The sequence below is a fragment of the Heterodontus francisci genome, chromosome 1 (assembly GCF_036365525.1).
Source record: "Heterodontus francisci isolate sHetFra1 chromosome 1, sHetFra1.hap1, whole genome shotgun sequence".
Classification (NCBI taxonomy): domain Eukaryota; kingdom Metazoa; phylum Chordata; class Chondrichthyes; order Heterodontiformes; family Heterodontidae; genus Heterodontus; species Heterodontus francisci.
The window spans coordinates 275,386,707-275,399,907 of record NC_090371.1 but is presented as its reverse complement, the minus strand read 5'-3'; the positions used below and the strand labels follow the sequence as shown (position 1 = coordinate 275,399,907).

Sequence of the window (13,201 nt, the reverse complement as noted above, 5' to 3'; positions counted from 1 at the left end):
AGGTTGATCACCTCTTTCTTAACAACATGCTCATGAGCACTATAGTCAGAGGCCTGAGAGCAGATTACATGGCTGCCCTTTGAGATGGAGAAAGGTCCATGATCTAGGACAGCCTGGGGAGGGTGCTAAGCTGAATGGCTTAAAAAAAACAAAGCTTTAAGGCAATAATTCCATTTTATGTGGTGAACTCATCATGATTGAGATGTGTAAGTTCCGATGCATCCTTGGTTCATATTGGGGTCAAAGTGAATTTGAAAGTGCAGTGAAAGCAAGAAGTTATTAGCTAGAGTGATCTTCAAGCCACATGGGAAAACTGCTTCAAAAAACATAATGAGTGGCAGTCAATTTCAGGAATAGATAGTTAATTACCACCAGGGGTTGGTGCTTACAATGTCAAATAATAAATAGCAGTGTGTGTTTACTGACTAACATAATTAGATATTCACTGGCTAGACTACAGCAAGATTAATATTGCCAGCATTTTAGTTGTGTAGTTTAGTTGCCATTTTATGCAAGGTGTGTATTAGCAATAGCTTCACACATGTATTTAATTTGGAAGTGTGGTTAGTAGTACATTTTAAATCTTTTAAATGGTGTAATGCCCTGAGTGCAATTTGAACACACAAATTCTATTAATTACTCACTGGATAGGATTATACACAGGGAATTTGACAGGCAATTGGCATTTGTTACATGAAAAATAATCCTCCTCATAATTATCTAAGAAAAATGTTTCAAAAAACAGCAATCCCAAAGACTAGTGTTCCATGTTGCCGATTGAAAGAGGTTGATCTTTAGTAGTTTCCCTTCAATAATATGTTCACTGACAATTTGATGCACAGCACTTTCCAAATGGTTTTTGTTTTATAAACAACGTATATTTCGATATAGGGGGACAGCGAGAGAGAGGGGACATGTCCTGTACATCTGTAGCTGAGATGCTAAACCGAGGCCCCATGTGTCTGCTCTGGTGGATATAAAAGATCCCATGGTGCATTTCAAAGAAGTTTGCCCAATGTTCTGGTTAACATTTATCCCCCAACCACCACCGCCAGAAATAGGTCATTTATCTCAGTGCTGTTTCTGGCATCTTGTGAGATGAAGATTGGTTGCTGTGTCTCCCTACATACAATACTCATTGGCTTTGAAGCTTTGAGATGTCCTGAGGATGTGAATACACTATATAAATGACAGCACTTTCTTTTAAAGTATCTAATGTTTGAAATATTGAAGTCGATGTCAGTGGACTGAGTGATTCTGCTTTTGGTAAATTTTATGATGGCCCAATATTGTCCTATATCATTTTTGTTGAATCTGTAAATGTGTTGTTTGAAAGTAATGCTCTGAGGAAAATGTAAGAATTGATTTGAACCTAATTCAGTCCTGAGGAGAAATACATTTTTACTTTCCTTGCAAGACTCTCAATTAGCTTTGCAAGCCACAACTCTATCCATTGTTTGACACTAATGGGTAATATTACCTAGAGAGGTGACAAGAATGTGAGTGTTCTTTGAGGTAAGGTAAGGGTATGTTACTGGAGAAGAATACACAGAGCTTCATTCTGTATCTGAACTATGTCACAACGAACTTGAGAGTCCTTGATGCTGCGTGCAAAACAAAAGTAATCAAGAATTACAAAAACATCCAACAAAAGTCCTCAGTGGTTGCGATAGGTCTAACAAGCCAGCGTGAGTGAATGCGGCATTGAGAAAACTCCAAATGGCAAAAATTCTGGTTGGTGTATAATAAAAAAAATCATCAAATTTTAAACCATTGGTGAACGATAGTAGTAGAACTCAACTGGAGTCCATCATCTAAAGTAGTTTGATGTCAGCCTTGAACCCATGCAGGACAAAAATAGTGCATGTGTAGCTTGTTTCCTTGTATAACTTGTGTGGTCATGGAATAGGAAAACTTTTCCCACGTTCCACATTACAGTCAACTCGTTTGTGGTGTCTAATGTTTTAATATCCACTTGTATTCGTTGTGAAATATTGCTCAAAGTTGCAGTTTACATTTTAAAATAAACTTAATATTCCTTCCAGTTGTACCCCAAATATAGTGTACAGATACAGAATAATAAACTCTTAGTTCCTGGCTGAAACTCAATTTTTAAAATTCATTCTCAGGATGTGGGCATTACTGGCAAGGCTGGCTGACATTTATTGCCTATGCTTAGTTACCCTTGTTTGATGCAACTGAGTGGTTTGTTAGGCCACTTCAGAGGTCAGTTAAGAGCTAATCACATTGCTATGGGACATAAGTGACATATAGGCCCAGACCAGGTCAGGACAGCAGCAGGTTTGCTTTCCTAAAGGGCATTAGTGAACCAGTTGGGTTTCTACAACAATCTGACAGCATCATTGTCACTTTTTGGTCAATGGAAGAGTCACTGACTTGATAATAAGGAAACACTTCATCCAATGAACTTAGAAGAATAAAGTTTAAGTTTTGTGTCTTTTTCTGTGTCTTGCTGATAAACGAGACGACAAATGGGATTTTCTTTCAGGAAAGAAGTGCATGGGACTAGTAGATCTGGATCGAGCCTGGTCAGCAGAGGAGCATGGGTACACGGCCTATGTGTCGTCCATGGAGCCAGACAGTTGTTCACCGAAAAACAACCTGATAGTGGGGACTTCCTCAGACTGTTGCCTCAATTTAACTGCATAGCATCACAAACCCAGCGATCAAAGCACTAGGACAACAAGTTGTTTCACTGTGTTTTGCTTATCATCAGACAGCTTCTCTCAATTATCTTGTTCAGCAGTATGCTGAGGCTTTATGTAGTCGATATCCCGCAGAGCATCCCTAATCCAATGACTTTTTGTGCCCAAAGACTTTTGCTTACTTTGGGTGAGAATGGAATGCGGTCCTCACACTGATCTTGAATGGCGTACAAGGAAAGTTTAATTCTTGGTAAAGACAGCAAACTTCCTACAGTTCCACAGTTTGGCCTATTTTAGCAAATGGCAGCTATCCATGTACTTCATGCACTTGTAAATCCTACCTTTATGTTGCATTATGTTCTACAAAAGGTGAAAGTGACAAACAGCATGTGTGATTGGGTATTAATAAGAAAGGAATTTTTAGATAATTTCCCCCTGTTTGCTTCACGTCGCAAAGAAAATCCACTTGGATTGTAAAATTCACTCTGTTCGGGCGTGCTTGGACCAACATTGTGATGGAACCAGAAAATATGACCTGCTGGAACATGAAAAACTGACATTGTACTTCACAAAATACTGGCGATGAATTATTGTGGGCAAGTTTCTGCTTTCTCAAAAACCTTGATGCCTGCAGATAATTCAACAAAACTTTTATCCATCTCTGTATTTCATCTTCTGCAGTGAATATGTGGCAAAAGCAGAATTGTCCAATTGGCTAAAAAAAAAGTCACAGGTCTTGCTGTTGGAGATGAAGTGGTGAATTTATTTATTTAAAAAAAAACTAAAATCCCAAATCCCTTCCTCCTTATTTTGCTCAACTATTCACCCCCATATATCATTCTCCCTCTAACATTTGTAAAACCACTATTCATGTTCCTTCCTTAGTCAGTAGGAGGCACAAGTAAGTTGTTCCAAGACATGTCCTACACCAGGAAGCAACACCGACCTGAGGCAGGTGGCTTTGAATGACAGGTTGGCGTGTGGCTTAAAGCCACAGGTTATATTTTAATTTTTTACGTGTATTTCCAGCCGTTTCCTGGTTTATTTTAAGTTTCCAGCATTCTGAGATATCTTTTTACCCCCTCTTTTATATAGTTATTTGCTTCCAAGCATGTTAAATTTCTTATAATAAAATCATTTTCTGGATGCATTTTTTTCGATGATTTTTTTTTTCAGAACAAGCAAGCAGACGTAACAGCATTTTTAGCCAGTGCTGTTCAGGAGAAATTAATAAAGGATTCAGTACTCAGTGAGCAGTGATATTCTTGTAATTGGATGTTTTCAGGATTATTCTGACATTGTGGTATTAACAGGAATTTCATTAAAAGCTGACTGCTTACGTATGATTGATAACCTGAATTTATTTTATTTTTATTTATTTAGAGATACAGCACTGAAACAGGCCCTTCGGCCCACCGAGTCTGTGCCGACCATCAACCACCCATTTATACTAATCCTACATTAATCCCATATTCCTACCACATCCACACCTTCCCTCACTTCCCCTACCACCTACCTATACTAGGGGCAATTTATAATGGCCAATTTACCTATCAACCCGCATGTCTTTGGCTGTGGGAGGAAACCGGAGCACCCGGCCAAAACCCACGCGGTCACAGGGAGAACTTGCAAACTCCGCACAGGCAGTACCCAGAATCAAACCCGGGTCACTGGAGCTGTGAGGCTGCAGTGCTAACATTATATAATTTCTTCCCAGTTAAGGAAAAAACATAAAATTAGTCATCAGCATTATCTGTTTTACCGGAGGTCAATGGTTCCTACCTAAAAAGTTTCAACAAGCAGGTTAAACATTTTGATTCAAGTTATTTTTGGTAAGTAATAGGCAAATAAAGGAGACAAATGCAAATTTTTAAAATCAGGTTCATTGGCAAATATGATGGTAGTAAAATTAAGGTTGAGCAGATTGGGGGCCTATACTCATTGGAGTTTAGAAGAATAAAAGGTGATCTTATTGAAATATATAAGATTCTGAGGGGGCTTGACAGGGTGGATGCTGTTTAAAATAACGGATCTCCCATTTAAGACGGAGATGAGTAGGAATTTCTTGTCTCAGAAGGTCGTTAATCTTTGGAATTCTTTTGCCCAGAGAGCAGTGGAAGCTGGATCATTGAACATATTCAAGGCTGAGTTAGACAGAGTTTTGATCTACAAGGGAGTGGGGCTGGCAGGAAGTGGAGTTAAGATCACAATCACATCAGCCATGATGTTTTATTGAATGGCGGAGCGGGCTTGGGCCAAATGGCCTATTCCTGCACCTACTTCTTATGTTCTTAAGATTTAATATTGATATTTAAAATGGGTGGCTCAGTTCATTACATAACATGTTGCAGGCAAAAACAAATTCCCATTAGCGTGTTTCCTATCAGCTGCGCAATTAGATTTGCCACTCGTGTGTATAATTATCACGTCTGAAAATGTACAGCCAAAATTTAGTTTCTGATGTTGCTCAAAATAGTTTGAGGAAATACTAAACATCCTGGACACTGACCACCTCTCTTAATCTACAAAGTGATACTTTTCCCTACATTACAACAGTGACTACACTTCAAAAGTACTTCATTGGCTGTAAAGCACTTTGTGATGACCAGTGATTATAAAAGACACTTATCTAAAGCACTATCTAAATGCAAGTCTTTCTTGCTTTCCATATCCTAAATGCTGTCACCTCCTCAAACAAGTAACAAATTCTCTCTTTATCTTCATTAGTTTCATAAAACCAATAACTTGGGCCGAAAGAATCGAGACTTAGGTTGTTACAGAAGCAAAGATTTTGGAGATGTCAAACCAACCAGTAGCAGCAGCTTCTTGCCTTTTCAGTGTTAATCTCCTAATTGAGAAACTTCCCCTATTAGAGATGACACATGTTCTACATGATACCTGAAAAAATAAAAATGCGATAGAAATAAGGCTCATGGTGGTTATGACAAATCATACAGTTCAAATTTTTTATGAATGAAAGATGCCACATATTTTGTATAACATTGGGGTTCACACCCTCTGAGTTCAAAAAGATTTTCTTTGACTAATAAGCAAAAGGAAAGGACCAATGCTGGAATTTTTCGTATGGGCAAAGATACCCCATGCAATTTAAATAGATAACCTAAATTTGTTGCCTTTTTTTCTCAAAGTGAAATTCTCTATAATTGTTCTTCGTTGCAGATTTTTGCATTTTACTTTGTGGGATGCAGCCATCGCTGGCAAGACCAGCATTTGTTGCCTATCCCTAATTGCCCTTGAGATAATGGAAGAATTGTTAGTGCGTGTGCCTGCTAAACCGCTAACCGTTACCAGAAATGAGATCTCCTTAGAGCAGAGAAGATTAGGGATATTTAATAGAGATATTCAAAATTATGAGGGATTTTGATGGATTAGATAAGGAGAAACTGTTCTACAGGCAGGAGATAAATTTAAGATAATTGCAAGAAGAGCCAGATTGGAGATGAATTTATTTTTTGTGTACGAGTTGTGATCTAGAATTCATTACCTGAAAGGGGGGGGGTGGAAGCAGATTCAGTTGTAACTTTCAGAAGAAAATTGGATAAATACTGGTTCAGGAAAGATTCGTAAGGCTATGGGGTAAGAGCAAGGAAGTGGGCTAATTGGAGAGCTCTTTCAAAGTGCTGGTACTGGCACGATGGGCCAAATGGCCTCCTTCTATGTTGTAAGATTCCTTGAGGCCTAATTACTCCAGAGTGGAGTGGGTCACAGTTATTTCTATCTATAAAGCTGCATTTATCTTCAATGACAGGTACCCAAAAAACTGGTTACATTTTTCAACCCAGTTTTTTTTTAAACTCATGTTCTACTTGGCAGGTGCAATGTTCCTGGTGTTAAAGCAGGCGTTAAATCTACAAATAAAACCACTTATCTCCTGTCTAGTTGGACTCTCCCTGATTTAATGTACGTAATATCATGGAGCAGCATTAGCTGAAACTAACGTAACTCACCCAAAGCTTAATTGTTCATGCATTATTACTCCTTCATCCTCCTTAAGCAATGCCTGTAGTCAGTCAGTATTCATATAACATTGTTGGCTTGCGACTCAAGCTACACTCATTATGAGCAAAGAATAGCACAAGCCAAGCTAGTTAATAAAAGGTCAGTACATTCCCAAGGGTACTTCCTTTTCAGTTTTATTCACACCAAAGATGTCTGCATCCAGTATCTTTGAACAACCACTTGATAATAGTCTCAGTGTAGTCTCTAGGGATGTGATCACATCACATTGAAACAGCAGAAAAATGCTCTCATTTTAAAAGGCTCCCTTCTCTTAAACTGTAAGGTATGTATGCATCAAAATCTTCAAGTAAATCAACTTTCCATATCTAATCTGTTTGAATTTCTGTGCCAATTATTGATTTTTTTTTTTTGTTGCTTATCAAGACCTGCTTTATTCATCATGCCAGATTTTAGTGTGTACTAGTCATCTGGGGAGCGCCTGATTAAAAGGAGAGATTTAGTTCAGATCATTCACTAAACAGTTACTGATTCAACTTAACTATGTTTGTGCTTTGGTGCCGTTTATTATTTGTCTTTTGATTAGTGATTGTTACTGAGACTTTGGCAAACCATCTCTCTAATATATGTGAGAGCAATACTCTGCAAGACCTGTATACAGCTCAACCTTAATATAGATCAGTGAAAGTCTTAGCAACCCAATGACTCTGGTTTATGTGGCGGCACAGATTTAGAAGCTACCATTCTTTACTTTGGATCTTCTCAAGATGTGATCAGTATATGACCCGATGGAGATTAAGAATGAGCTTGGGGTGATGTAGCTTGTGGAGTGTTACAAGGCAACAAACTATCAAAGGGTTCAGATGATGTCAGAAACTGCTCGTTTGTGATCTCAACTTACTTGCAATGTAGTACTAAATATTTACTATTATATCAATAAATTAAAAATGCTTACATAATGCTGGCATTCACAGATAACAGCGAGACAGATTCTGGAGTGCAGCATGGGTCTCATTGATTTCTTATGCAATGTGGCTCAGGTTGCAGCTCTGAAAATTTTAATTTAACTGATACAGGAAAGTAACATACTTTGTATGTTTCAATATTGATTGATCTTTCATTGCATTACAGAAGGATTGTCAAGACCCAATACGATCTTCAGGTGAAGCACGGGGATAGTGGAGGGAGGGGATAACTGGACCAAGTCAAACAAATTTGTTTTGTCCCAATTTTAAAGTTATACATTTTGACTTTATTTTTATACTCCTATTATAAATTCCTATGTGCACATTTATAATGGAAACTGCCTGTGTAAATAGGTCACTCTGCAATTTCATTCTCCTACCAGTAGTGGCACAGTCACTGGAGGAAGGGTGTAATCACAGCGTGACACATTTCTATAGATAGCTTCCATTATACATGTACATATGTGAATTTGTAATGGAAAAAGTTGACAGGAAGTGGGTGAAAATTGTAAATTCCTATATAGCCTTAGTTCATCTCTCAACAATATGGATACAACGAATTATTTTGAATTGTAGTAACCGTTGTATTAGCAAATTTCAGAGATACAGCACTGAAACAGGCCCTTCGGCCCACCGAGTCTGTGCCGACCATCAACCACCCATTTATACTAATCCTACACTAGTCCCATATTCCTACCACATCCCCACCTGTCCGTATATTTCCCTTCCACCTACCTATACTAGGGGAAATTTATAATTGCCAATTAACCTATCAACCTGCAAGTCTTTGGCATGTGGGAGGAAACCCACGCAGACACAGGCAGTACCCAGAATTGAACCCGGGTCGCTGGAGCTGTGAGGCGGCGGTGCTAACCACTGCACCACTGTAAATTGGACTGCCATTTTTAACACAGCAAGATAAACAACAATAAAGTAGATGACTAATTGATCTGTTGGTTGTGATTGAGGGAGGAACATTGGCCAAACACAGTGGAACACTCTGCTCTTCTTCAAATGATGCTACAGGATCTTTAATGTCTATCTGAACCAATCCAGCCAGCCAGTGGAGTCTCGGCTAAATGCCTCATCTGAACACCAGTATCTACAACAATACAGCATTCTTTTGCTACCGAATGGGAGTGTCAGCCTGGATTGAAGCTACCTGCCATCTTCTGACTCAAAGACAAGAGTGCTACCAACAGCCATGTTGACACTCAAGCGTGCCAAAATCTGGGTTCGTGTCATAAACTCAGCTGTGTTGTGTTACTACCTTGGAATACACACCAGTATGCATCATTTACTTCTAGTATATACAGAGATTTAGCATTATTAACCTTTGATTATGTTTATTCTGTACTATTTCATTATTTGGCTGGCAGGAATGTCAAGACCAACAGTGAGATCAAATAATGAAACAAATAGAACTGATATCGTACATACCATTCAAACAGCAATGATATTGGGATTTGTTTTGATATATTTGACAGTGGAATATCGCCCCTTGTTATACATTATCAGGCTATAGTTTGCATTTCATAGCATGCAAGTGGTAAATCTCACTTAAATATCTCAGGACTGATCTTGTTATCTGTCCTCTGTCACCATTTGGAACAGCCTTTGCACAATGCCTTAACCTTGGAACCAGTAATGTTTTATAAAATACTAATAAAATAAAATACTCTTGACATTGCACACAGGCAGCCAAAACCACATGTAGACTTTAGGTGAAGCAGGATTATTGGGTATGGTTAATTGGACCATAATACACAGCTGTAATTGAGACCCATTTTAGAATTTTATATTCTGTATTTACTTTAATATTTCCATTCTAAATTCCCATGTCCACATTTATAATGGAACTATCTATGTAAACTTGTCACGCTGCAAATACACCCTCCTGCCAGTGGCGATGCTACAGTTCCTCTGCTGGCAAGAGGTTGTTATTACAACGTGACAAATTCACCAAGCCAGTTTACATTACAAATGTGGACAAAGGAATTTACAGAAAATTACAGCACAGAAGAAGACCATTCAGCCCATAGTGCCTGTCCTGGCTCTTCGAAGCAGCTATTCGAACAGTTCTATTCCCCCACTCTTTCCTCTGAGCCCTGTATATGTAATAGAAAAAAATTGACAGCAACTGCATGCAGATGCAAGATTTTTAATATAGATATATTGTGTATATTAGACCACACAAATACCTGGTAAGGAGCTAAAGCTTGTCATTTAATGCTGGGGATCAGATGGCACTCATAAACTGTTCCTGTATCCCCATCTGAAGCCTTTGATTAAATTACAATCTTAACAACAGTCTCAGGTATCTATTATTCTATATATATCTCAGACATTTGGTATTTTGACAAAAATTCCTGAGCAGAAACATTAGAACTAATATGAGGTCATTTAGAAACAGCACTTTACTTGAAGTGCCTCCGTGTCTGCCACTGCAAAAGGCATGTGAACTCCACAAGCGATACTTGTAAAGTTTGGGGCTCTAACACAACATGATTCCTGTGTATGGTTTACAGTCTTACCACACTCTGATAGTTTTTCAAAACTTAGATGTTGGCATGAACTTTGTGCGATCAAGTACCATTGCAGAAACTTCACAAAATCTAGGCTGGCATTCTGGTGCAGCACTGAGGGAATGCGGCACTGAGGCCCCATCTGCCTTCTCGGGTAGAAGTAAAAGGTCCCATGACACTATTTCAAAGAAGAGCAGGGATTTTTTTAATTCATTCATGTGATGTAGGCATCGCTGGCTAGGCCAGCATTTATTGCCCATCCCTAATTGCCCTTGAGAAGGTAGTGGTGAGCTGCCTTCTTGAACCGCTGCAGTCCATGCGGTGTGGGTACACCCACAGTGCTGTTAGCTAGGGAGTTCCAGGATTTTGACACAACAACAGTGAAGGGAATGTGATATAGTTCCAAATCAGGACGGTGTGTGGCTTGGAGGGGAACTTGCAGGTGGTGATGTTCCCATGCATCTGCTGCCCTTGTCCTTCTAGGTGGTAGCAGTCGCAGGTTTGGAAGGTGCTGTTGAAGGCGCCTTAGTGAGTTGCTGCAGTGCATCTTGTCGATGGTCCACACTACTGTCACTGTGCATCGGTGGTGAAGGGAGTGAATTAAAGGTGGTGGATGGGGTGCCAATCAAGTAGGCTGCTTTGTCCTGAACGGTGTCGAGCTTCTTGAGTGTTGTTGGAGCTGCACCCATCCAGGCAAGTGGAAAGTATTCTATAACAATTCTAACTTGTGCCTTGTAGATGGTGGACAAGCATTGGGTAGACAGGAAGTGAGCTACTCGCCACAGAATTCCTAGCCTCTGACCTGCTCTTGTACCCACGGCATTTATGTGGCTGGTTCAGTTCATTTGTGGTCAATGGTAACCCCCAAGATGTTGAAAGTGGGGGATTCAGCAATGGTAATGCCATTGAACATCAAGGGGAAATGGTTAGTTCTCTCTTGTTTGAGATGGTCATTGCCTGGCACTTGTGTGACACAAATGTTACTTGCCACCTATCAGCCCAAGCCTGGATGTTGTCCAGGTCTTGCTGTATCTGGACACGGGCTGCTTAAGTATCTGAGGAGCCACGAACCGTGCTGAATGTTGTGCAGTCATCAGTGAACATCCCCACTTCTGACCTTATGATGGAGGGAAGGTAATTGATAAAGCAACTGAAGATGGTTGGGCCTAGGACACTACCCTGAGGAACTGCTGCAGTAATGTCCTGCGACTGAGATGATTGACCTCCAACAACTGCAACCATCTTCCTTTGTGCTAGGTATGACTCCAACCAGATGGGAGTTTCCTCCCGATTCCCATTGACTGCAGTTTTGCTGGGGCTCCTTGATGTCATACTCTGTCAAGTGCTGCCTTGATGTTAAGGGCAGTCACTGTCACCTCACCTCTGGAGTTCAGCTCTTTTGTCCATGTTTGGACTAAGGCTGTAATGAGATCAGGAGTAGAGTGGCCTTGACGGGACCCAAACTGAGCATCAGTGAGCCGGTTATTGCTGAGCAAGTGCCGCTTGATAGCATTGTCGGCAGCCCCTTGCATCACTTTGCTGATGATCAAGAGTAGACTGATAGAGCGATAATTGGCCGGGTTGGATTCGTCCTGCTTTTTGTGCACAGGACATAACTGAGCAGTTTTCCACATTGCCGGGTAGATGCCAGTGTTGTAGCTGTACCAGAACAGCTTGGCTCGGGGTGCAGAAAGTTCTGGAGCAGAGGTCTTCAGTACTATTGCCGGAATGTTGTTAGGGCCCATAGCCTTTGCAGTATCCAGTGTCTTCAGCCATTTCTTGATATCACATGGAGTGAATCGGATTGGCTGAAGACTGACATCTGTGATGCTGGGGTCCTCAGGAGGAGGCCGAGATGAATCAACCACTTGGCACTTCTGGCCTGAAGATGAATGCAAATGCTTCAGCTTTGTCTTTTGCACTGATGTGCTGGGCTCCCCCGTCGTCGAGGATGGGGATATTTGTGGAGCCTCCTCCTCTTGTTAGTTGTTTAACTGTCTATCACCATTCACAACTGGATGTGGCAGGACTGCAGAGTTTGATCTGATCTGTTGGTTGTGGGATCACTTAACCCTATCTATCTTTGTCCAGTATTGAACTCTCAACCAGCATTAAAACAGATAATCTGGTCATTATCACATTGCTGTTTATGGGAGCTTGCTGTACACCAATTTACTGCCAAGTTTCCTACATTACAAGAGTGACTGCACTTCGAGAAGTAATTTGTTGGCTCTAAAGTGCTTTGGTGGTTCTGAGGTTGTGAAAGGCACTATATAAATGCAAGTTCTTTGAACCTTAATGGATTATGTAAAAAGGTCCAGGACTTTCCATTTTTCTTACCAAATTCTATAAAAGTTGTTCCAAAATACAATGAGCATCCTGTAGGATAGGCGTGGTCAACTATTCGGGACAAGGGCATGTATAGGACTGGAAAAGATGATTGCAATTCATCTGACCAGTCTCACTGTCTAGGAAATAGCATATCCCACAGTACATTTCATATCTCTCGATCACATTTTTTGCCAGACTCTTAGCAAACTCTTGTCTTCAATCAACATAAGAACACGAAAGCTCAAGAGGTGGAAAAAGGAAATTGTATCTGTCAAAGAGTTCTCGGTGTTCAGGCCCATTTACCATACAGCTGGAATTGTGAAAGAGTGATGTAAATTGGGTCTTCACTATGTTGACTCGACAAAGGCCGGGTCATTTATGTTCAAGGGTGTCACGATAAGTGAGAACTACGTACCTGCAATACATGACACATGTCTTGAATGTTAATATGCTGCTATGAATACAATGGATATTATTGCATATGTTTTGATGTTGAGTAGGGTTATGACAACAAAAAGATTCCAATCATTAATTTGTTTTTAATTAAGTAGTGGATCTTCCTTGGCTGACTTCTGCTCAGAGAGATGCTGTGGAGATAGGTATAGCTGTGGGGAGGTGGAGCTTATGTGGATCAGCACATTTCTGCTGGTGGAATTGTGCTGCTGTAGGTGTATCGATGTTTCACAGAATGGTAATGCCCAAAAATGGAGTGTGCAACAGACTTGGAGATGATGAT

At 40.2% G+C, this 13,201-nt stretch overlaps 1 protein-coding gene across 2 annotated transcripts in view; it reads left to right on the top strand.

Moving 5' to 3' along the window:
* The window catches only part of gstcd (glutathione S-transferase, C-terminal domain containing), a 154,665-nt gene extending 150,646 nt beyond the window's left edge, over positions 1-4,019 (top strand). For both annotated transcript variants that reach the window (XM_068045774.1, XM_068045764.1), the window contains exon 12: positions 2,510-4,019. In XM_068045774.1, the coding sequence (XP_067901875.1) occupies positions 2,510-2,670 (161 nt within the window). In that variant the 3' untranslated portion in view covers positions 2,671-4,019. The remainder of the gene's footprint in view (positions 1-2,509) is intronic.
* Positions 4,020-13,201: the final 9,182 nt, after the last annotated feature.